General features: G+C 43.4%; 1 protein-coding gene across 1 annotated transcript; it reads right to left on the bottom strand.

Moving 5' to 3' along the window:
• Positions 1-1,624: 1,624 nt before the first annotated feature.
• Nipal1 (NIPA-like domain containing 1) lies at positions 1,625-24,907 on the bottom strand. The gene is made up of 6 exons (NM_001081205.1): positions 24,770-24,907; positions 13,755-14,021; positions 11,891-11,947; positions 9,079-9,169; positions 5,767-5,927; positions 1,625-5,115 (listed from the first exon to the last, which is right to left on the bottom strand). Exons 1-6 carry the CDS (start codon positions 24,813-24,815, stop codon positions 4,487-4,489), a joined length of 1,251 nt encoding a protein of 416 aa, NP_001074674.1. The 5' UTR covers positions 24,816-24,907; the 3' UTR covers positions 1,625-4,486.
• Positions 24,908-25,363: the final 456 nt, after the last annotated feature.

The following is a 25,363-nucleotide window of genomic DNA, read 5'->3' as shown; positions in this document are numbered from 1 at the left end:
CTACCCGGAAAGACTAAGATGATGCTGGGTCAAAGTTTTCTCTGTCACTAACCATGTTTAGATAGAGACCCAAGTTTCTCACTGAAGGAGGAAGGTATGCCATGGCTTTGTCACCAAAAGAGAAGGTGGTTGTAGCTGTGAGCGCTCTCAAAAATCTAAGTGGTTTTCAACTGGGAAAGTATGTAGTTCATTTATGAAAATAAACTTTGAGACTCTTCATAACCCACGTTTTCCGCTATGTGGTGTGTGATGTATGTATGTGTGTGGTGTGCATGTGTGGAGTGTATGTGGTTTGTGTGTGTGCAGTGCTCATATGTATGTATCATATGTGTGTGTGTGGTGTGCATATGTGTAGTATATGTGGTTTGTGTCTGTGGTGCATGTACGTGTATGTGTGGTGTGTGTGTGGCTCATGTGTGTTTAGTGCATGTGTATGTGTTTGGTGCATTGTGCAGTATGTGTGGTTTGTGTGTATGGTGCATGTATGTGTGTGGTATGCATGAGTATAGTATTGTGATTTGTGTGTGTGGTGCGTGTATGTATATGTGGTTCATGTGTGTATGTGTGCAGTGTGTGTGGTTTGTATGTTTGTGGTACATATATGTGTGTGTGGGTTTTGCGTGTGGTGCATGCATATATATGTGGTTCATGTGTGTGTGTGGTATGCAAGTGTGCTGTGTTTATGTCTCGAGGTTGATGGCTGGTTTCTTCCTCTTTCATACTCTACCTTATTTTTGAGACAGGGATGAACCTGGGGCTTGATTTGGCTAGATTGGCTGGCTAGCCATCCACATGATTCTTATCTCTGCTAACTCAGTGCTGGGATTGCAGCAGTGCCACGAGGATGGAGATTCAAACAGCACACACCAACAAAGCTGTTCCCTCAGCCTTGTTGTCTGCCTCTTAATGGCTTCCTTTAAGCTGTGGACAAGGTGTTCCTGTTTTGTACACACACACACACACACACACACACACACAGAGCCTGCTCTGGAATACTGAAGTCTGTGTAACTTCAGTGTAGACAGACACACCAACATAAGACACATAAGACACATTCCCGTACATAAGACACCACCACCCGGGTGGCTCTCAGCCATCTGCCTTCCATGGACTGGGGATTTGGTGTGTTGGGAAGCTTGCATGCCAGGAGCCTCCTTCTGACTGTGCGGGTTTAAGGCACAGCACATTATACCCTTTTATTTATAAAATAAAAGAAAGAAGGGGTATGAGACTGGGGATGTAAAGGTATCCAGATAGAGTGTGTAGGTTAGGACTGTGCCACCTTATATAAGGGACTTGAGCTGCTACAAGGGGGAGGGGGTGCACCTGGAGCTCTCATAGATATTGATAGACAGCTGTCCCTTTTTTTCTTTTACGCTATTGAGCCGAAGGAGATTTCATTATACTAACTGCTTTGAACTTTCCATTCTGTTTAGTCTCATTGTTGAAGGATAAGATATTTTCTTTTGTTCAGGTGCCAAGTCTGCTCCACAGCAGATGGTTTAGAGGGGACCCTTCCCAAAACGGATTTCAATTCTAAAGAAAAGGCAGCGTGAGTCCCTGAGCAGTGTCTCCCCCTAAACTTCCGAATTTTCTTTTAACCCTCAAAACAGAATAGAAACAATTCTCAATGCCTGTAACCTCAGTACCAAAAGGCACAAGAAAACAATATTATTTTATTGGAAATATACAGAAACATTACAGATGTATAAACTATCCAAAATGAATAGTACTTATAAACATTTGAAAAATATAAACTCTCACCAATACAGTTTATCAAAAATATTTGAGAACATTCAAAACATTCATATGGTCCTTCCCACCCGACCCCTGCCACCTCCAAAGCTTTTGAAGGTAAAGATGACATTATGTTTTGGTTCTACTGGTTTTATTATTCGGCCCCTTGTGTTGAGGATCAAACCCAGTGCCTGTGTGCATGCAGAGGGAGCAGTGAGCTACATCCCCCCTCTCTAGGGAAAATATTTTTGTTGGAATGGTTCTGCATTGTGATGGAGAGTGGACAATGATGAATTTGCCTTCACTTGGATTGTCTAAAATTAATAATGTGACTGAAACTGAGGAACGATGAAGAAACTTGTGCTCAGTGGTTCTCTCTCTCTCTCTCTCTCCCTTGTAAGAAGAGCGAGGATTAGAAGTCTGGTTCAATGAGAACCAACTTTAGTGAAGTGCCTATTATTTACTGGGCATAATTTAAGCTTTCCATTTATGTAGCTTAGTATTTTCTTCCTTTTTAAAAAAGAAATGTGTTAATTTAATCCAATGTTTGAATTTTATGAATATCTTTTACTCTGGACAAAAAATCATTAACCATTGACCTAGTGGTGAAGTTATAATTCAAAAGGCAAAGCCATTTTCTTTACATATTCGCTGATATCCACCAAATAACTCACGTCTATACGATGACAAGGATACGAATTCCAATGCACACGAGTAAGAGACGAGCAGTTCGAAACGTCCCAGAGGGATGCAGTAGTTTACTCTTCCTCCAGCAGCATCTTCCCACTCGAGAAAGATTCAGCTGTGGTATTAGATTTATAGTAGCATTTTAATTTTTAAACATATATGCTCACCAGCAATCTTTCCAGAGATTTGAAAATATTTGTCAATTTTTTTTGTTTCTCTATATATGACAAGTGATGAAATCTCTCAGTCTTTCTCCTGGGCGTATATGTCAACACCAGTTCATTTTCCAAACCAGGAAACATCAATTCTTGTGTTCCAGGAGTCTTTGACCTGTGCACAACGTACCAAGGGCAAAACTTGACAGCTAAGGCGTAAAGTAACAAAGGACATTTCATAAATGTCTAAAAAAAAATCAAGATCACTAGAACGGGGAACGGCCACAACCTGAGGAAAGATGTCTAGAGAAATGACTGATATCCTTACCAAGAAGATACCCCGGGGGAACCAGGTGAGATTATCAAAGCAACAAGGAAAGCCAGTAAAAGAATTTGTACAGGTTTCAAACATCCTACCATTTCAGAAGATAATTTTCTACAAACGTGTTCACAGTTTCTATATCTGTTACCCAAAGTGGGTCAGGGCAGGAAGTAAACATGTATATGCCTTGAGGTATTAAGTCATGGGATGCCCATGGATTATCCTCCCTCCCAAACACACAGCACAGTTAACTGCATTCAACAGTGCCTCTTGCTGAAAGGTCTAAGAGCATGAGTCTAGAATGAGTCAGAGAAATCAAATGCAAAATTTAAATGAGCAAAAGATTCTTCCTGTAGCATGTCTTCGGACTTTTTTCTTTTTTAAAGGAATTTCTCTCTCCCTACATAATTATCAATGGAAAAAAAAAGGCACCTGTTACTGAAAACAGTAGGCTGTGTCCATTCTGAAAAGTTAGAAACTGTTTATAATTTCCTTATTAAGGTGAAAATGGGCAAATTTAAAAAGAACATTAAAGCTGTAAAAGGAATCTGTTGGTTGTTCTCAGTTTTGGATGACCCACCTTTTAGGGATAAGACCTTTGAGAAAAGTGGAACATCACATTGTGTACTGATTGTTTTTACAAAACCTTGATGTCAACAAGAAGAAATCTATGGTGGAACAGTAGTTTTTCAAAAAGAAGCTGGCGTGATGGTACACACCTTGAACCCAAACACTCAGGAGATGGAAGCCAAGGGGTGCTGAACTTGAGGCCAGCCTGGGTCACATAGCAAGAATGTGTCTGAAAGATAAGCAAGCAAGAAAACAAGCCGATCGAAAACATCCCACCGCCAAAACACCAAAAAACAAAACAAAGCAAAACATGCCAAAACCAAAAAAACAATAGGAAAAAGGAACAAAATGACTGTTGTAAAAAGCTAAATTCACTTGGGATTTCCAGAAAACATGTTTTGCTTACATTATCCAGGTCCATGTTAATAGTTTCTCTGACATAATCATGTGTGTGTTTGGGAAAAAGAAAAAAAAATGTGCCATAAACATTTTAGTCCAGTATGATCTTTAACATTTTGCCTATCTGCTGTGTAGTTTAGAAAGAAGGCATTGCAGACCAGAGGTCAATACACCAGTGCTCCCATCTCTTAGATTTAATAGCTTGAGATTATGACCCATCAGACGATGGCGTCTGAGACTCTGCTCGGTCAGAAGACAGTTAACAGATCTGTGAGTCGCCGAGTCCAAGACCAGGCGGGGATGAAGCGCCACCTGGCAGTGCCAAATCCATTGAGCAGAAGAATTATTCTGAGACAAATGTATGTCTTTGGCTTCTGTTGAGCTCAGGGACTGTTTCGGTGGTTTTGAAAACATAAAAGAAAGACACGAATCTTCTAGAAGAAGATTAAACTTGATTTTCCAATTTGGAGGCTTTGCAGAGCAAAGTTTTTTTTTTTTTTTTTTTTTTTTTTTTTTGCTTGGCCTCCCATTCAGAGGATTTATACAGTGTTATACATGCTAACGTGCAAATAGACCTTCCAAGAATAAATATTGCTTTGGATGTCTTGGTTGAAGTTCAAAGTTTATGGCTACTTTGGTCATTGGTCCTGCTAAACAGGGTGATGTCGTCATCATACCCAGAGGCTGAGAAGTCTGCGTTCTCTAGTAAAACATAACTGTTCTGATTGCCATTTGGAGAAAGGGCTTCTTTCTTAGCAGTAGACATGAGTTCACTCCAGGTGATGTTGGTGTTTTTAAAAGCATGTAGGAGGAAGATGCCATTGATGATGGTGAAGAACCCGCTCAGGGTACCGATGATATCTCCAGCTTTCATGCCATACCACTCCTGGAACAGGATGGCAGAACAAGTTACCACCATGGATGTGAAGAACACGTAATAAATGGGAGTCACCAGGGATGTGTTGAAAGTGTCCAGGGCCTTGTTGAGATAGTTAATCTGGGTGGTCACGGAAAGTGCAAGCATGGTCAACAGGATGAAGAACAGGGGATCCTTGTAAACAGGCTTCCGTTCCAGCAGTTCCTTAATGGCAATTCCCAAGCCTTTGACAGAAGAGACGGAAAACGCTCCAATCAAAGAGCAGATTGCGATATAGACTAATATATTAGTCTGTCCTTTCTTGGGGGCCACAATCAAAATCAGCACCAGTGAGATCACAGAGATGATCACAGCAAAGGAAACGAACCCTGTTGGATTAGGAGGAAAAAGAAAGAGATTTAGGAGAGGCTAACAGGACCTCACTTTACCGGGGTACCGTTTGTCACCAATTGAAAAACACAAGATTTTAGAACAACCGAGACTAAATAAGCATCATTCTGCTCCTTAGTGATTTCATAGAACACTCCACAAACACTCTTTGAATCTGGACAATATCCCTGCTAGGCCTGGCACGTGTAGCCTTTTACATGGTTGCTTAAGGAAGAAGGGGAAGGGATTTGGGTTCATTATAAATCTTTTGTACCCACATGCCTCATCTCTTCTTGTTACTGTGTAGCAAGGACACACAAACACAAAAACAGATTGTTACTTCTTCCAGACCTTTATCAGGAACAAATCCCATTGCAGTTTACAGCCCACAGCAAGCTTGTAAGATACCCTCAGTGTCACCACAGATTTCCTCTGGTGACTTGCATGCTGGAAATGTCAGCACTCAGAGACTGGCAATGAGGATTGTAAGTTCAGGGCCATCCTGGGCTATATAGTGAGGTCTTATTTTAATAAACCAAACCAACCAAACCAAACCAAACCAAAAGCAAGCATATATATACATCACGACTTCAGTGTTTTTTCTTTCTTCCTTTTTTTTTTTTTTCTTTTTTTAAGGCTGAATCACTGACCTGGATCTCTCAATTTCATTTCCATTTCATGCAAAGATGTGACTTCTCCCTCTTGTGGGGCGTGGATAACCATCACAGTTGACCCCAATACGCTTAAAATGCAGCCTATTTTCCCGTGAATATTCAAGCGCTCATTTAAAAAATAGGAAGACAATATTGCACTGTTGAGAGAGAAAGAAACAAAATCACTGGCTGTTCAATCACCTTTTAATTCCCGCAGCAGCTTAGAGGCCACACTGCAGTGTATGTCACTCTGTACCCCACGGAGCAGACTAGAATATGTCATGTGATGCTGAGACACCCTGAATCGTTCAGCAGTGATGGTTTTATAATTATATTTTACCACTTTTATGCCTCAGGAGGAGATAGTATAGACATGCTATGCTGCAGACATTCCCCCATTACCTCTTAGAGCTTAATTAGCTTCCAATCACCTTATCTCCCGCAAAGTAACTGGAGTGAAAGATATTTTATAGCTCAGTGTCGCCCCTAGGCAACCTTTCTCTGAAATGCTTTGATTGGAGGTCTTTTGGGATGTGGGTTATTTGCATATATGAGATCTTTTAGGGCAGGAACCTGAGCTTAAACTGAAGATTTATCAATGCCTCAAGTAAACTTGAAAAACTTACCCGAGGACAATCTTACACAGTATGTTTGACAGGCTCATGTTTTGATGGAAGTCTGTCACATGAGGTCATGCAAGAAATTTTCACTTATGGGATCCTATGCAGGCTCAAACATGGTTCAAATTTGGGAGCATTTTGGCTTTGTGAGTTCTGAATTAGGGATATTCAATCTGTCCATTTAAAATACAGCCAATTATGAATGTTTCAAAGATACAAGCCCTAGGCTGGGGAGATGGACCGTTCAGAAAAGTGCCTGCTACAAATGGATCAATACCTGAGTCTCAGGACTAGGACCCTTGGGGGAGGGGGGGAAGCAAGCCAGCTTGATTGTGCATAGTTTTAAAACCACAGTGCTGGGGAGGTGGAGATAAAAGAGTTGCAGAGGCTCGCTGTCCAGCTAAGCTACCTTATATGTCAAGCTCCAGGTCAGTGAGAGATCTTGTATCAACATAAAAAGGTGTCCTGTGTCTGGGGAGTGACACCTGAGGCTGTCCTTTGGCCTTCATTACACACACACACACACACACACACACACACACACACATGATATGTACATAGATAGCAGAGTTGATATATAACTAACACAGACCTGTTCAACCATGCAGGTTGTCGAAGAGTAAAACCCCACCTCCATATTTCTGCCTATCTAAAGCTCCCAACGCTTTGTGCTTCACGACTTGCTTTCAAAATATTCAAGGTTGGTATCTCCGTGGATACCAGGGTATGACATGCTGCAGCAACATCAAGAGGCTGGCTGTGGTTCCGGCCCACCAGCCTCCTTTGCAAGTCTCAATTTACCATGCCATTTGACTCCAAGACTTTCAGCAGGTGCTTTTTCGGAGCTGTCCTCTAGTGGTCACTTGTGGGATTGCAGCCCCAGTGAAAACTCAAGACAAGTTATTTTGACTGCTTTATACACATAAACTCTTTTGGTTCTCTCTATTCTATAAAGACAGAAAGGAGAAGTAGGGAGACCTAGGCAGAACCTTTCTACTAGATACATATACTTTATAGACTCTAAAAAGACTAAGGCAACGAAATGGTGGCCAGGTCACACAAAGAGCTCATAGTTCATCAAACACATTCACTGGAACCACACACAATACAGACACAATTCAGTGCTGGTTGGGTTTTTGTTCACGTGACACAAACTAGAGTCAGTTGGGGAGATGGACCCTCGATTGAGGAGTTGCCTCCTTCAGACTAACCTGTGGGCATGCCCTTGGTTAATGACTGATGTGGAAGAGGTCAGTCCACTAGGAGTGTTGCAACCCAGGCCAGGGAGGTGCTCCTGGATTGTTTAAGAAAACAAGCTGAGCAAACTGTGGGGAGCAAGCCAGTTAGCAGTGTCTGTCTCTCCATAGTTTCTGCTTCAGTTCTTGCCTAGAGCTTCAAGTTGGGGAGGAAAGGTTTTATTCGGCTTACACTTCCATACTGCTGTTCATCACCAAAGGAAGTTAGGACTGGAACTCAAGCAGGTCAGGAAGCAGGAGCTGATGCAGAGGCCATGTAGGCCTCTTACTGGCTTGATTCCCCTGGTGTGCTCAGCTTGTTTTCTTGTAGAACCCAAGACTCCCAGCCCAGGGATGGCACCACCCACAGTGGGTGGGCCCTCCCTCCTTGTTTATTAATTGAGAAAATGCCTTACAGCTGAATGTCATGGAGGCATTTCCTCAAGGGAGGCTCCTTTCTTGGTGATAACTCCAGTTTGTGTCAAGTTGACACACAAAGCCAGCTAGTACACTGTTTATTACAGCAACAAAAATCAAACTAGGACATCCACATACTACAAAACAGGGAATCCTACTACAGGGTACCCAACAGAGGTATCTAGCAGGCAATGGTGGAATTTTAGCAAGAGTTGAAATGTAGCTTAAACACTATGCCTTTGAAAGTCTTTTGATAACTGTTGCCATTAATCACTATGGCAACAAGAAAGACTCAGAGAAGATTCACAATGTACTCAGCGGAGAGGTTTAAACACACACACATACACACACACACACACACACACACACACGCACTGGAGTACACACTGTCTGGCTAGGCGTCTCTGAATCGTCACAAACATAAATTGTTATTATCTTGCGAGTACTTGTGAACAGTGAGCCAAGTGCTCTTATTAGGTTGGGTTTTTTGTTTGTTTGCTGTTCTTTTTGTTTGTTTGTTTTGGTTTTTTGTATTAACAAGCATTGACTTACTGTCTTGCAGCCAGTGTGAAAGGATTGCTATCACGGGATGCTGATCTACTGTAATTGCCCGGTGGTAACAATGTATCAATGCTGATGGACAAATGTGTGCTTTATACAAGTTTCAATTGAGACTTGAGCAATGTAGTTCCTATTTCTATTGTTATTTTTGTAGCTTTCTTAAGTTATTTTTGTAATTTTTTTAAGAGACAAGATTAGATTTTATCTTTGATGGGGAGGGGGTGTCAAACTCAAGGCCTTCTGCATATAAGTGGTTTCCTAGCCTAAGAAACTGCCTTTTATGTCTATGTTATAAACGGCTTGCCTCTAAGATTTCAGGAGTTCCAGACATTATTTGGGGCTGTCTGGGCTTGGGGCGCTCAGATTGCATTGTTGCTCTCTGTTCTGTGATTTCTTAGCAGAGTGCTTCTTATGGTTTACGGCTGCTGACGATGGTGAACTTGCCTTAGAAGTCAAGCTCTCTGTTGTTCTCCTACCTTATGAGAACGCTCAGAGCCCCCAGTGGGGTGACCAAGGTGGCAGGCGCAAAGGCATAAGCGGCGAAGTTCGCAGCCTCTCCGGCTCCCACTGGAAAGCAAGCAGAGATATGAGCACATGGGATCACAGTTTCATCCAAAGAAATAAGCAAATGGCTCATGCCATCAGCAGACTTCTACCTAGAAGCCGCTGCTGAGACCCATTGGAAAGCATTGTCTTATAGTCTCACCGCCAGTGAGAAAGGATTGCTGTCTCGGGATGCTGATCTACTAAAATTGCCTGGTGGTAACAATGTATCAACGCTGATGGACAAATGTGTGCTTTATACAAGTTTCGATTGAGACTTGAGCAACTTAGATGTTGGAAACGTATTTGGTCAGTCAAATGGCATCTAGTAGAGGTAGCTTTGGAATAGATTGGAAATGACCCCACTTGCAATCTAACCACAGCAACAACACCAGCATCTTATAAAATGAGAGGGTTTGTAGGGGATCTGGTGTCTGGGTGGCAGATAGCTAGCAATCCCCACCACAGGCCCAAGGCTGGAATTTCTGAATTGGAGATGACCTACAGGCAATTGGTGGTGTCTCAGGAGCTCAAGAAGAGCCGAGGAGCTGTTTGAAAGTCCTAAGGACGGATGCCTACATGTAATCCTAGCTGAGAAACTTGAGATCTGCACCAAGTACTGTATTGCAAATAACTTTCAGAGTGCAGGAGACTCCCCTCAAGAGCTAGCTTTTGTGTGGAAGCCAGCTTATTCTCAGAGACTGCAATGGGATACATCTCCAGAGATTGTAGTATTCCACGCTGTCCAACTGCAACGTGCAAACACATAGTGGAGAGTATATTCCTTTTCTTTGAATACCCAGCATTAGAGCACCATAAAGACAGATCTAAATTTACAGACAAATTAGGAGACTACTCTCATAAATAAATAAATAAATAAAGCAAGCAAGCAAGCAAGCAAGCTGTGGTACCCTTTCTAGACTATTTAGTTTCCTTTGGTGACATTATATTGAGATGGTTTCTATTTTTATAGATGTTGTTCTACACAAATTTTAACTTCATATGCTAATAGCCAGATAGCACCCCAGTGTAAGTTCTTATCCATATGATCACAAGCTTTTTTCTCTTGGTATACATGGCATTGTAAATATAGCCATACAATTTTCTCCTTAGATTTTCATTTTAAGATTTGTTTTTACTCCATGTATGCAAGTGTTGGCATGTATGTATATCTGGGCATTTTGTGGGTGTCTGAAGCCCATGGAAGTTAGAAGAGATGGTCAGGTCCCCTGGAACTGGAATTGAAGATAGTTGTGAGCCTCCGTGTGGGTGCTGAGACGTGAACTTGGGTCCTCTGCAAGAGCATCAAGTGGTCTTAACTATAGAGCCATCATTCCAGCCCCTGTATTTTCCTTTGGAAACATGAGGGAAGGCTGAGGAGATGCAAGTAAGACATGAACACAGAGTAAGAAAATCACTCAGATCATTTTTACTAGAACCTTCCCAGGGTAGGCCAGTCAACTTTTATTCAGCAAATGGATATGAAAACACCTTAAAAAATAGAAAGGGCTCTGCAAATTTAAATATCAACCCTTTTAGCTCCCAACATTTATTAGGGAAAAGGTACTCGAGATGCTTCTTTTTAAAAATTAAAAAAAAATGAATTCTTTATTTTACGATGGGTGTGCTCACATGCATGTCTGCGCACGTGGTGCCTGTGGTACTCAGAGGAAGGTTTTTGACCCCCTGGGACTGGAGTTATAGATGGTTGTGAGCTGGCATGTGCTGGGACTCCCAACAGCCTGCAAGAGCAGCAAGTGATCTTAACTGTCCAGCCATCTCTCTAGCCCCCAGGTTTTGTCTTATAATAGGATTTTTTTTTTTCCAACGTTGAAATCAGTGACTTGGTTTTGGAAAATAGGGAGGCTTTAGGGTTCTGGGTACAGAGCGCTGAGCTATAAGCCATGTGAAGCTACCTGATGATGTCCTGCCCTTGGGAGACTTTTACTTGGCATTGAATCAAGTTTGCGGGAGATAAGAGAGGTGGGGAAGTCAGGGAGAGTGGCAAAGCAGACAGCCTGCCTCTTAGGAGGACATCATAGTAGCGTTTGAAAAGTGCTTCCAGTCTGCAAGGTCTGCTTCTATCCTAGAGTCCTGTTAAACTTGTTCCCCCCCCCCCCACTTTACCCCAGTATCAATAGCCAAAGAATTGTTTTTTTTATTTATCCATGCTTGGTCCTGATAAGGAAGACACACCCATTTCCAAGAGAATGTGCAGTCAGGATAGCCAAAAATGTCAAGTAAGAACTCAGAAGAGGGGCTGGAGAGATGGCTCAGTGGTTTAGAGCACTGGCTGTTCCTCTAGAGGATGGGGTTCAGTTCCAGCACCCACAGGGCAGCTCACACAATCTGTAACTCCAGTTCTCCATCGGATGTCCTCTCCTGGCCTCCGCATGCACTACATGCACAGGGTACACAGACAGCCACACAGGCAAAACACTCATGCAACACAAAACATAAATAAATAGATGAGGAAAAAGAGAACTCAGAAGATCCAGGAGGGAAGACATTTCTCAATTCTCTGGGGAAACAGGAGAGGTTTGTGATATAAAATATAATATTTGAAACACTAACGCCTTCACTTGCATTCTGGGAAAGCACAGAGCGGGCTCTGTCAAGAGAGTGAAATAACTCTTTGTAGATAGATGGATGCAATAGGTCACCACAATCCTTTGCAGATGTAGGGCCATTCTCCACAGGAGGGAAGAGCTACTGAGCATGAAAAGCCATGTGCTTCATACTTACTTGACAGCAGTCCTGCCCACCACAACCATTCCTTGAGGTAAGAATGTCCACCTTGCCCTGGGAAATACCAAAAACGAGAATCAGGCTTTCACCCCAGGAGATGAGGGTAGAAGCCCAGACTCCCAGGAAAGGTGTTAAAGCATGAGGGGAAAGACAAGGCTTTTGGTCACCTGTCTTCTCTAAGTGAGACTACTCTCTGTTCTTTCCCAAGGTCTTTTCAAGCTTTCTGCTACCTTTCATTTCTATGACAGCTATGGAAAAGTTCCTTTGACTTGTATGAAATTTTACTTAATCTTCAGGTTCTCCAACCATGTCAGTTGGCAGTACAGGCACAGGGCACTGTAAACTCTAAGCTTGTTTCAGCCATAGTTTGAAGTTAGAGCCTAAACCATAGCTTGCAGCTGAGGCTGGTCCTAGAGGGAAGAAGATAACTAACATGGAAGCCTTTGAGACTCTGGGAGAGCCAATGAAAGTACAGCAAGAATCAGACAGGTGGATTATCTTATCTTTATTAGCTTATCTTTCACTTTGACAGACTGAAAAGAACAAGCTTTTCTGAAACTGCCTGCAGTCATTTCGCCGTGAGCGACCGGTGACCTGAATCACTGCTAATATGCTGGCTATAGACAATGGAATTTCTCAGTCCCTAACCTGACTCTGACCTGGACAGTTTTGCATAACTAAACTAAGCAGGACACATAAGCAATAAAGATGATCTTGCAAGGTAGTTTATTTCCCTTCCTTAGTAGTTTCTCCTTATAACAGCAGTCGTCACACCGGATGTCTGCACCTCTCACTTCTGTTCTCTTTTGCGTGCTTTGCCATTATGCTAGGGTGTTTTTCTTATTGCCTGCAATTGCTCTTTATATATTAGGAATTCTATACCACTGTATCCTGTACTTCATAGCTCTCTCTACCACCAAGATCATCTAATTGTTTAGTTTCAAGTAAGTTATTTCCAAAGAGGATGTCTGTGTGTGACCTATCCATCCATTCACAGAATCTCTTAAATTACATAGAATACCTTCTTCCTTTACCCAGAACAGATTTATGCTTAAGAAGACTTTATTTCAAGTTCAAGGAATCTGACATATGTTTTGCAAAGCGGTAAAAAGTAGAATTCTCACTGGTTATCTCTCTACCTTTCCCCAATTTTATTTTTCCTCAACACTTTTAATTTAATAATTCATTTTCCTTCACTGGTCTGAAATACTACTTTTAAAAGTTATATATTAGCTGCTATATGTAATCTCTTTCCACTTGTATGTCTTCAATAATCCCTTTTTATTTAAATTCCAGTACCGAATTGTTTTCACTAAGACCATATATTTTCTGATAGAGCAAATCTCCCTACCCATTGTTCCTTCAGAAACTTATTTACATTTGTAGCCATTTCTTTTCCCATATTGACCTAGGAAAATACTTGAGTTTCTTATGCTATGACACTTCATGAAAATGAATATGAATGTGTAGGTAATAACAGTGAGACAGGCTACTCAGTGTCTGAAATGCCATTATACAAAGCGGGATGCTATCATTATCCACTCATTGACTCACCAAATATTTGGTGGGTGCCAAACACTGTGAGCGCATGGTTTATAAGTCTACTGTCAATAAACAAGTAAATGTGCTGACTAAACAATACACACAGCACAGGAAACTGGTCCAACGATAGACACTGAAGGACAGTGGTGAAGGAGACCATTCTAGAGTGGTGGACCACGGCAGGATTCAGTGGGATGAGTCAGCTGGATGAAGGGCAGGGGGAAGAGATTTCTGTGGCAAGGGAAGAGCTTTTAGGGTAGGAGGGAGCATGCTCTATTTCAAGAGCCCTAGCGAAGACGCTGTTGGATGTGTCCCTCACCTGCTCTGGTGATGCCCTTGTCGGCCAGTTGCAAGAGACCCTTCTTTTTGAGTATGAAACTAGAGCCAATGAAAACGCTGGAGCTTATGGCCAATACCAAGCCCACATACAGATTGTATTTGTTTTCTACACTTGCTGAAATGCTGAAGTTGGTTTTAGAGGAATTCAGGTTCGTGTAGACGACAGGATAAGGCAGCGACTCTGACACATTTGTGATCTCGCACGAAGCCCGGGAAGAGTTGGAGCAGACCAGCGACAGTACATACCCTGGTAAAAAAGAAAGATGAAGGGGATGGTGAGAATGCACGGGAGCTGTGCAAACGCGTACTCCTCTCTGCCAAAGAGAGACTTGAGTGGATGGAAACACATTTCTACTCTAAACAGGAAACCCCCGCCTAAGAGATGGTCCACGGGCCAACAGACACTTTCAACGAAGCTGTCCCACATTTAAAAAATGATTTAAAGATTATTTAGTTGTCATTGTTCAAAGAGGAGAGGTTTCACACGAAAGTTCAGGTCCTCTGATAAGCCCAGCAACCTGGCAGCCTGTGGGTCTTGGTTTCAGTAAGGAAGGGGCCTGCTGGAAATGGGAGCGCTCGCTTAGGTCTGCCGTCACCATAGCATCCCCACCCCCACCCACCCCACTCCTCATGATCAGTCTGCCTGTCTCTCAGAAAGCAGAGCTTGTGACAGGCGGGTGGAGAAGGCCACAGCAATGCCACTGGCCTATAAATTACCCCTTTATAGGAGATTTAGCTGGCCCAGTCATGGGGTATGAACTGTGCATTCCAGAAAATTCATTAAACTTTAATTTTGCATACCGCTTAGCCCAAAGAAAATCGTTTCTCAGTTTAACTAATTGACTTGCTCCTAAATGAGCAGAATTATTGTAGAAAAATGAATTAAACATCAGTAGGCTTTAACAAGAATAAGATTTTAGCAAGAATGCAAAAGCACTAGGACAGACCCTTTCTGTGCATTGGAATTTTTAGGCGAAACTCTAAAACATGAATGAGAGACATGTTACACACCCCGAGAAACTTCCGATAGCCCACCACCTGAACAGCTAACCAACAAGGTGGCATTGGGACTCAATCTCTACTTTCTCATCTTATTTCCTTTCTTAAAAGTCAAAGTGTCCCAACATCACTTATCCAGAACAAAAACAGACAAAGGTAGATCATGGAATTCAATGAAAAAACCAAAATCCACCGTGGTGAAGAGTCTCTTGGAGGGAGAGCCAGTCCCAAGTGATCAGCCAGAAGAGCAACACTAAGGGAGCCCAGCAGGCTGTATTCATACATTTATACGTATAATAACTAAAATAATATTTGAATAGGCCATGACGTTAAGAAGGAATGGTGTGGGATAGAGGGGAAGTTGGAAGGAGGAGAGGTTACTGCCAGTATAGTACTCACATAGGAAATTCTCAAAACTAATCAAAAAGGAAAAGAAAAAAACAAAACAAAACAAAACAAAACCGTAAAATCAAAACTAAAACAAGCAACAGCACTCTGATTTAACATCTCCGATTCCAAGAAGGTATACTAACACATCACTGACAGTGTCTGAAACACTTAGCAAGGAGAATCCCATAAGGGGATCTTCACATCGTTCTGAAGCGATCATCATTTATAACATGCAGTTAGGACATCACCTTGTCTTGAAAAGGCTGAGAAACTGATCTCAAACATTTCTTATTTCATATATCTGTGTCACTTAAAGAGGAATTGGCTTTACTTGAGAGATATAGAACCGATTCTGAGTCAAAACTTTTAAATATGCCAAGTGAATTACATTACCTAAGGGGTTTCTAAAAAGTAAAATAAAATAAAATTGAGACATGCTCTACAATGTCATCTTAAAAGAACAACCATGAATGTTCATAGTAGTGAGGTAGTCACAGTATTCTTACCTTTCCCTGTGGGCATCTCATCTAAACCCAAGAAATGAGCCAGGCATGTAATTCAGTCACTTGGGAAGGAAGTTCCCAATTTTGAGGTCAGACTGACTTACAGGAAGAGACAACAGAAAACAAAACCGCTAACCAAAGCAACAACAACAATCAGATGGAAAGCCAGCCTGAGCAGTTTTGCTAGTTACGATCTCGATTGCATTCATTCCCAAGAAAGCTTTGAACTGAACTTTCCACTGAATGCACGATTGTCCCTCACTACGAGCTTAACATAACCCTTCCAGAGCTTCATCTCTGAAATCAGGGTGGGTGGACCTCATTCCAGACAAACAATATGCCTTCTAAGCAGCTGACGAAGCAAAAAACATTTCCTACACGTCAGGGATGTGGGGACAGCGGTGCTAAGGGAACACAAGTCATCTTGTTTGCATTTCCCAAGTTCTCTCAAGACCGACATGAAGCCTAGGAGTTTTATGGCAGGAAGAATAATAAAAACCTTGCTTGGTTATTGACCTTAGAACTTAAATCGTTTTATGCTCTGGGAGTGTATTAGGGAGGAAAGCCCACAGAGGCTGTGGCTGGAGGAGGAGGAATGAGGGTTTGGAGGGACCCAGGGCACAGGGAAGAGAAGGGCAGGGCAGACTGTGTGGGCAGAGACCCTAGAGGGTTTTAGAGGATGCAAAGCAATCTCTAGTCACAGTGTCTCATGATTTCAAGAAGCAAAGTATTAAAGGACTTGAAGCTAGACTTTACTCCACACTGAAAGTCTGTAACAGTCATTTAAAGATTGTACTAGACAGTCACTTTGAAAGTGAATACAAGGGTGTATTTCTGTCAGCAGAGAGCTTGCTTAACTTCTTTGTTGCTATTGTTCTTTAAATATGAAGTAAAAAAATAGCAGATATGTGTCATTTGTAAAAAAAAAAATAATCATTCGTTTTAAGAAATATTACTCCTTACAAATGATGCTGACCCTGGATTCCCTTTAACACTTCACTCCTTAGAAAAGTGATTTCCTGGCTGTAGTGCCAAAGTTGGGTAATTGGAAATTGGTGTAGCTAAGCAACCCAAGTCAGTCTTTTTATTTCAGAAAATGATAAACATAACATAAGCCATTAGAGTCTTAATGCTCACAGAAAGGCGAAACATTCATCTCTCAAAGCTACGTACACCTACAGAGTGTCGTTTAATTGCACAGTTTATGGCAGATCATCTGATCGCTGGGAAGTCTGTGATTGAGCAGAGCTTCATCTTAGTTAGGGAAGCGCAGCAATGCCTTCCCAGGTTGAAGACAACACCATTGTCTGACCGTCTTCTGTGCTTGATGAGTCTTAGCCTTCCTTCCCGTGGTTGGCACATAGTTCTTCTCTCCGTGTAGTTTGGATGTTAAATGTCCATGAAAGGCCTGATCCCTAGATGGTACTTCCAGGAGGTACTTCCAGTGGCATTGTCAAGAGGTGGGGTCTAGTTGGGGTAGGAGGGCCTTTGGGTCAATGGAGGTGTGCCTGCCTGGGGGTGGGCGGAAGGATTATAGAACTCTGTCATTTTCCTCCCTCTTCCATGTGGAGGTGGGCAGATTAGTCCTACTGTGATGTGCTGCCTCACTGTAACCCCAAAGCAATGGGTAACAGGCTCTGTGCTGGAACCTCCAAAATTATGAGCCACAATGTATCCTTTTCCTTTATAAACTAATTTTCTTACTGCATTGGCTCGCTCACCAGTATCAAGAAGTCTGATGAGGTGATCTGAATTCAAGCTTCAACATGCTTATATGGTTGGCTTTTCTACCTCTTCTTCCCTCAGAGGTCCCATACATTCCAGGTTGGCTTTAAACTTGCCATGTGATCAAGCGTGACCTTGAACTTCTGATCTCTCTATAGCCCACCTTCCAAAAGCAGAGAATACAGGCATGTACCATGATACTGTATTCTGTGTACTTACTTGGCTGTGTGTGTACTTAGTAAGTACTCTGCCAGATGAGCAACGCCTCTAGCCTGAGTTTGCTCTCTTGCACATCTGTAACTCTCAAGCTGCTGCTGGCCCTTCAACCTGAGGCCCACTCACGAAGAAAACACAGAGAAGACCTGGGTACACAGGTAGGAACAAGTCCTAGGCTGTCTTAGTTAGGGTTTCCATTGCTGTGAAGAGACACCATGACCAGGGCAACTCTTATAATAAAGATGACAGCATTTAATTGCGGCTGGCTTACAGGTTCAGAGGTTCAGTCTGTTATCATCAAGGCAGAAAGCATGGCAGTGCATTGGCAGGCATGGTGCTGAAGAAGGAACTTAAGAGTTTGACATCTTGTTATGAAGGCAAACCAGGAAAAGACTGGTTCCCAAGGGGGGTTGGAGGAGGGTCTGAAAGCCCATCCCCACAGTGACACACTTCTTCCAACAAGTCCACACCCCCTAATAGTGCCACTCTCTGGGCCAAGCAAATACAAACCACCACATAGGTATATATACAGCCTGAAGCAGGAACCCAGTCCAGTCCACCCTCAGCTGACCTCAAGACACATAGACAGGAATAAGAGAGTACAGCTACCTATTTCATTGACATAGAAAATCTTTCTGGCCATCACAATTCATTCTGCAGCTGTGAGCTGCTGTCGACCAGGTCACACCTTCCTGGTTTGGTCTCATTGACTCCGTTGTAGTTTTCCATGCCAATTAAATAAAGGCTCAATTCCTGCCAACCCTAAATGTTAAAACCCAACGCGCTCAGAAACTTGCTCACCTCTGACCTACCTTTCGCTGCACTCCTCTTGTCTCATTCATCCCTCAAGCAGCACAAGCTACACGTTCATTCATTTATTCATTCATTCATCCACACAGTTACTGTCTTCTGGCTGCCGTGAATGTCTTAGACACCGAGGGCTCAGCGGTGAACATAAATAACTCTCTGTATTCTAATGGGGAAGGGCTAGAGACGTGAACCACGTAATGCGTTTAAATGCCAAGAGAAGCAGCAAAGCCTGCATACATGTACATGTACTTATACATGTACAGTACATATACATAATTCGAAAGCAGGATTAGGAAGAAATCTCTGTTACATATAAAAGACAAAATTCAAGGCAGACGTACGCGTGAGTGGTACGTCATCAGTGGGGTGGAGGGCAGGAAGGAGACGGAACAAGATGTAGTCACGGCTCAGTTGGGACAAGATCGGGTGAGATGGGCTGGTAAAAAAAAAAGAAAGACCAAGGTCCTATCCTGTCTTCCTCCTTCCCAAAGCTCTACAATGGCTTTCCTTTACTTTCAGAAAAAGGTGAGTCCACCCACCCCATACACAGGCTCCAGACCTGTGGTCCCGCTTCCTCTGTTCTGGGTCCCGCTCTCTCCTCCGTAGTTGTGTTAAACTCGTTCCTCCTCACCTTACCGCTTTTACAGTGGCTATTATTTAGCCCTTTACAGTGTTGACACACATAGTGAGCTGCTTCTTGGCACTGAAAAGCCTCCTCCTGGGTGGAGGTTGTAGCTCAGTGGCAGAGCACAGTACATACACGTCCACCATACTTCCTCACACAGCTGCTCTCTGCAGTCCCAGTCAGAAGAAACCTTCAATTCCCTTGCAGCCAATGACCCTATTTAGTGTACCCTACCAATCACAATTCTTCTTGCAGCTTATGTTTTTATAGCGTATGCACATCCATATGGCTATGGGTTTGCTCAAACAAAACAGCTGTTGAAACCCATACCACCCAAGGTGTTAGCTAAGCTATTTATTTGCTCACAGGAGAGTCAGCTCCTCTGGGAACTGGTGAGGCACAGGTCAACAGGACAGGCAAACAGAGCAGATGGTTTAAACGAAAGCACAGCAAGCTAGAATAAACAGAGAAGAAGGACACATCGTGTACGCCGATTTGGAGCCGAATAAGTGTTAGACATAAATTAGAACAGATTTGGAACAAAATGAGACCTTTGGACATCACAGCAGGCAGATAGATGTACGTGTAAGCTCTCATGCAGAGATGCTCATTATTTCAGTTAACCAAACAGAATTGAGGGCCAATGGTGTAGCTCAGAGGCACAGCGACTGCCTGGCATGGGGAGGCCTTAGTTTGATCCCCAGAACTTCCAAGCCAAGTGAACTGCAATGGAAAACTCCCACCACCATAGCCTGTGCAACAACCACAAAAAATGCTTCAGATCTTCACACCTTGAAGATGTTGCTGGTTTAAACCCCTCTGCCATCTTTTGTTGTTCTTGGTTGGTTGGTTACAGGGTTTCTCTGTGTAGCCGTAACTGTCTTGAAACTCTGTGAACCAGGCTAGTCTCAAACTCAGAGATCTGCCTGCCTCTGCCTCCTACCTGCTGGAATTAAAGGTGTGTGCCACCTCTGTAGCCTTAGGGCCTATCTTTAAAGTCTTCTTTCTTTAAAGGGCCTGAGGGAGCAGGGAGGAGCTGGGAGGATGTGGGAGGAGCAGGGAGTGTCAAAGGACTGCTGGCCCTGGTGTTTCCATAACTAGTCTCTGTTTTCACACTTTACCATCTGTAAGAAAGGTTACTCAAATTTTCCTCTTGGAGAAAAGTAAAAGGGAAGCCAGGTAAGGTGGCACTCACTCTGAATCCAGTGCTGGGAGCAGAGGCTGGTAAGTCTCTAAGTTCAAGGTTAGCCTGATCCTCAGTGAATTCCAAGCCAGCTAAAACTATGTAGTGAGACCTTGTCTCAAAACAAAACAAAACAAAACACCCTAAAAGTGAATAAATAACTAAACAAACAATTTTAAATGAAAATGCAGGAAAGGAACTTAAGAAACATTCCAGTAACCTTGCATGCATACTTTAAGTTTTTAAAATCATTTATAGTTCCTACTAAATACCAGGCTCAACAACCTACTGCTAGTACACACCAGTGTTTCCTGATCAGCTTTTAGTGGAGAATCTTATTCTGTTTTGGGGAGTTAGAGGGATGTTTTTTAAGTAGTGCTTAATTTTGGCACGCAAGAAATCTTTTAGGACTTAGAAACATTGTGTTTTAGTCTGAAGACATGGTGGAAATCTTTCAGAGCATTTGATAAACAGTTATAGTTTACAAAGAAAACCAAAGTGTCTTAGTAGCAAAAACTATCACCATTTCACAGACTTTGAGAAATGCCTATCACATGTATTTTTTGGAAGAGTGATGTGTCCAATGCTAAGAAACTTGTCATGTCTCAGAGGCCATGGGGTAGACTCGGGGTGTTGTGCCAGTCCCGTGTCTTTGATGATGTAAGCAGCAGTGAATTCCAGCAGCTCTGGAAACTGGGAGTCTGAAATCAGCATGGCCTCAGGGTTGGGCTCCTGGTGACAGCCTCCCCTTCCCCGTGTCTTCTTAGGGTGAGCTTTCAGGCCTCTTTCATACACAGCGACTTCAGGTTGGACATCTGTATTAGTCAGGGTTCTCTAGAGTCACAGAACCTATGGGTAGTCTTTATATAGTAAGGGAATTGGTTGTTGATTTACAGTCTGTAGTCCAACTCCCCAACAATGGTCAGCAGCAACTGTGAATGGAAGTCCAATGATCTAGCAGTTGCTGAGTCTCACAAGGCAAGCAGGCAAAGAGAGATAATCTTCCTTCTTTCAATGTCCTTAAGTAGGTCTCCAGTAGAAGGTGTGACCCAGATTAAAGGAGTGTACCACCACACCTGGATCTGGGATTTGCTTTGTCCCAGACTAACCTTGAAATCAGAGATCTCCAAGCCTTGCCTCTGTCTCCTGGGATTAAAGGCGTATACTACTTTGCCTGGGCCAAAGCATTTCATGGCCACTACACCTCAAGATCTCCAGGGCAAGATCTAGGTCAGAAACTTGTGTCTTCTAGCCTCAAGATCTGGATCACAGGTGAGCCTTCTAATTCTGGATTGTAGTTCACTCCAGATATAGTCAAATTGACAATCAGGAATAACCACTACAGCATCCACCATCAAAAAATTCCAAATGCTACAAGATAGATGCTTTGGTGCACTGATAGGACATTACTGAACAAGTCCACATCAGGAAACTCAGTTTTATCTAAAAATACTTCTGATCCTAAGCATTTTGCATGAAGGATGCTCGGGATGTAGTTTCTTGCACGATGGCCCCTGATCTTATAAGGTATTTCTCCGAGGCCCCATTCCTCACTCCAGCCACACTGGAATAAAGGCTGCAATGTGAATTCAGAAAAGATGCACCATCCAAAGTACTGTATGCACCTACAGGTGAAATACAGGCCCAAGGAATGCCATGTTTCATTGAACACTAACTATGAAGCCATTTTAAGTTCTCTGGTTCACTTTCTGTATCTGTAAAAATGGATACCAAAACTACAGAATTTAGTTATGCAGGAATGTGAACGGATATGTTCTATAGGAATGTTTTGAATTTTCAAGATACACACACACACACACACACAGACACACAGACACACACATACATATCAGTATAGAAACAGAAAAGGATACAGCCAATTCTGAGTCACTATTCCTCAATTGCCTCATCTTAAACTTTTCTGAAGTTATTTTTGTCTTATGTATATAGGTGTTTTGCTTGTGTGTATGTCTGTGCACCACATACATGCCTGGTATCCTCAGAGGTCAGAAAATGGTGTCTGATACCCTGGAACTAGAGTTATAGATGAGTGCGAACTGTCTCGTGGCTGCCGTAATCAAGCTCATGCCCTCTGAAAGGGCAGTCAGTGCACTTGACCACTGAGCCATCTCTCTAGCTCCTGATTTCTTTTCTTAAAACCAAAGACATTCAGGTCAGGAAGACAGGAAAGGTCAGCTTTAAATATCACAGGCATTTTCCCTCTGTTGTCAAGCTATGGTCTGGACAAGTGGCTTCACTCCATGAAAGAAAACTTTGAAAACCCTTGATTCTCCTCTGCCTGAAGCTTGCTTTTTGAACCCCAAGTCAGCTAAGAGCTCCTTAGACGTGAGAATTTATGAATGTCCTTTTGGCAGCCCAGGATATCTGCCCTTGAGCCCATCATAACATCACTTCCACGGTCCCTGACACAAAATGTGTGTTCCAGGGGATGGCTGTTAAGTCTGGCATTCGGTTTCCCCAGGGCCGTGTTTCCTCTGCTAATAAAAGCGGTTTTGGCTGTTGAAGTTGATTTGAGTTCTGTTAGAACACTTGCAAATAGTACTGAAACCAAATTAGAAAAAAAAAACTTTGAGTATTTAAGTTTGTCTTTTTATTTTGTGATAATTTGGGATTATAAGATCTTTTGAAGTATTCAGTCATGGTTTTAAAAGTCAAAATCAAAGTACTACTGTAACTTTTGGGGGGCATCTTATGAAACGACTTTATCCTCAGACTCCATGATTAGCTCATCATTTTGATCTCGGGTAGATTAAAAACTTTCTCTAGAGGATCTGGGCCACCCAATCTGCAGACCACCTCCAGCTTCAGTACATTGACTGTTAGACTTTGTCACAGCTCTACACTCTCAAGTCATTTGCTTCTCGGAATGTCCTGTCATCAGGGTAGTAAACAGATTGGGAGTGCTAGCATTGAAGGCCAGACTGATGACAGTCCTTTAGGACCTAGGCCAGTGCTCGGCTCACAGGATTCTTGTTCATCACCTCAAACAAATCAAGGAAAACCAGACTCCATTTAAGACCCGCCAGGGTTCTGCCCTGTAGATTTCCTGAGGTAACCCAGTGCTACCTACTCTGTCAACAAGATTTCTTCCTACTTTAGAGAGGAAGAAAGAGAGCCAAGTGGATACACTAGGCCTAAAACCTAGTCTCCTACTACTGAAATTACAGATTGGCCTCTCCCATCTTTCCCAGTACCTTCCTGCACGGTTAATCATCGGGTGACACAGAGCTCCAATACTTCTTGTAGTTACTAAATGCATGAGCAAAGCAGGAAAAATATCCAGAGGTCAAATGAGTGGGTGCAATCTGCTCTCAGATCCTTGAACAAACAAGGGCAGGGTGCATTAGTGACGATCTGACTTGGCAGCTCCAGAATTATTTAGAAAAGGGACCAACTGCCACTAAGCGCATGACTGTCTAGGAAACAACCCTAGATGCAGCTGCCTTAGGGATACCGGTCTCAATGTGGGGATAGTTTGTGAATTGTTGCACATTTTCTTTTACACACCTTTCCCCTTTCTTACTAGCTGGGATTTGATGAGTCCTCTCTCTTCTTCTGTCTCTCCCCCCTTTTCTTTCTATTCCCTCGTTAAGTTATAAGCTGGAAAGGCCAAGAAGCAAGGACACGAATCTCTACAACACGAGGAGCTGTAGTTACATGGTCGTAGCATTAGGCTGGGAAGCACTCACTGTAAGGCACAGGTCTTACCAGACAGCTTCTTTGAGTCGTTAGCAAGTAGGTTAGAAATGACCTGACACCAGTGGGGATTAAAAAAAAAACCGATAATTTCGTTTGCAATGCACATTTCCCAAGGTTGCCCCACCTTTCCCCTTACTTCCATTCAGTTTTCTCTGACCTTCTGTGTAGAGACTGCAAGAAGCCAGTGGAAGTGAGGAACATCTGGCAAAGGTCAAGGGGTGGGGCCCAGGGGTTTTACCAGGCAAGGTGTGGGCTGGAAATCCCAGTCTAGCCCTGAGGAAGAACTAACAAAAGGGCACTCCCAGTTCCCTGTTGGAGTAGTCACCCTACTCAAAGGATTGCCCAGTAAGTCATACCTGAGCGATCTCTCCGTGGGACTCAGGCACAGTGTGTTCAGGGAGCACTGTGGGAAGCCCACGGGATCCCCGGCACGCCCTCTGCCATGTACTCCGGAGTTGAGGCTGAGCCAGGAAACCTCCTCCTGGATCAAACCCTGGAATCTGCCCTCAGCAAGCATCCTGAATTTCCCTGCCACACACTCAGTAGGACGTAATCAACATTGAGCCAGCCGGGGGACTAAGTGGGCGTCACTTCTGTCCTGCTCCGACTTGGGCTTCCCCACAGAGTCTGGAGTGCAGTGGGCTCAGCTAAGTATTTACTGTCCCGTTGGTGGGACAGCCGACTGGACGACTGGAATACTAAATGATTAGAAGACGGCGCGTTAAGAATCCGCACATTTTTCTGAGTCTAGTTTTGAGACCTCGCATCTGGGCTCCCAGCTACCCAAGTGACCCAACTGTCCCACCGCTGGGACTGACACTCACCTTCATGGCAGGGCTCTCCGGGTGGCAGCCTCAGCTGTACCCCCATGGCCTGGGGACCGGGCTTCCTCTGTGCTAGCAATAGTTTCTCACACACCAGTGTCCCGGGACCCGCTTTCGTTCCGGCGGATCGGTGGAGTCAGCGAAGGGTGTGCGCTGCCTCCGCCCCCGTGGCAGGCTCAGCCAATGAGAGTGACTGGGTGGGGCATGGGGTGGTTTGAGGCTCATTTTCCGCCCACCGCTCGCTCATCGCCGCAGAAGTTCCTTCAGTCACCGGTGTCTGCAGGGTGGACCCGGGAGCTGCACAGGTGCTTAGTCCAGAAACACCTGCCAGGAGGAGATGAGGTTACAGCGTGGATGCTGCCGAAGTCACTCGGGGAATTTAGTGATGGAGAGGCTGTCCCGAGGCCCCCTTCTGGTTGTCCTGGAGCAGACGAAGTGCTGGCCAACGTCAGTGGGTCTTTCTCATCACTGGCTTTTGTGGCACAAGGCGCTGTCTGCTGGAGTTCTGTGCTGAGTCCATGCTAAAGTTTATTCTGGGATTTTTTTCGAACAGGCTTGGTGCTTCTGCTCTCTCGTGCACGCCGTTGTCCTCCT

The sequence above is a fragment of the Mus musculus genome, chromosome 5 (assembly GCF_000001635.26).
Source record: "Mus musculus strain C57BL/6J chromosome 5, GRCm38.p6 C57BL/6J".
Classification (NCBI taxonomy): Eukaryota; Metazoa; Chordata; class Mammalia; order Rodentia; family Muridae; genus Mus; species Mus musculus.
Note: the sequence above shows the minus strand (reverse complement) of the source record. Positions and strands in the feature narration are given on the sequence as shown.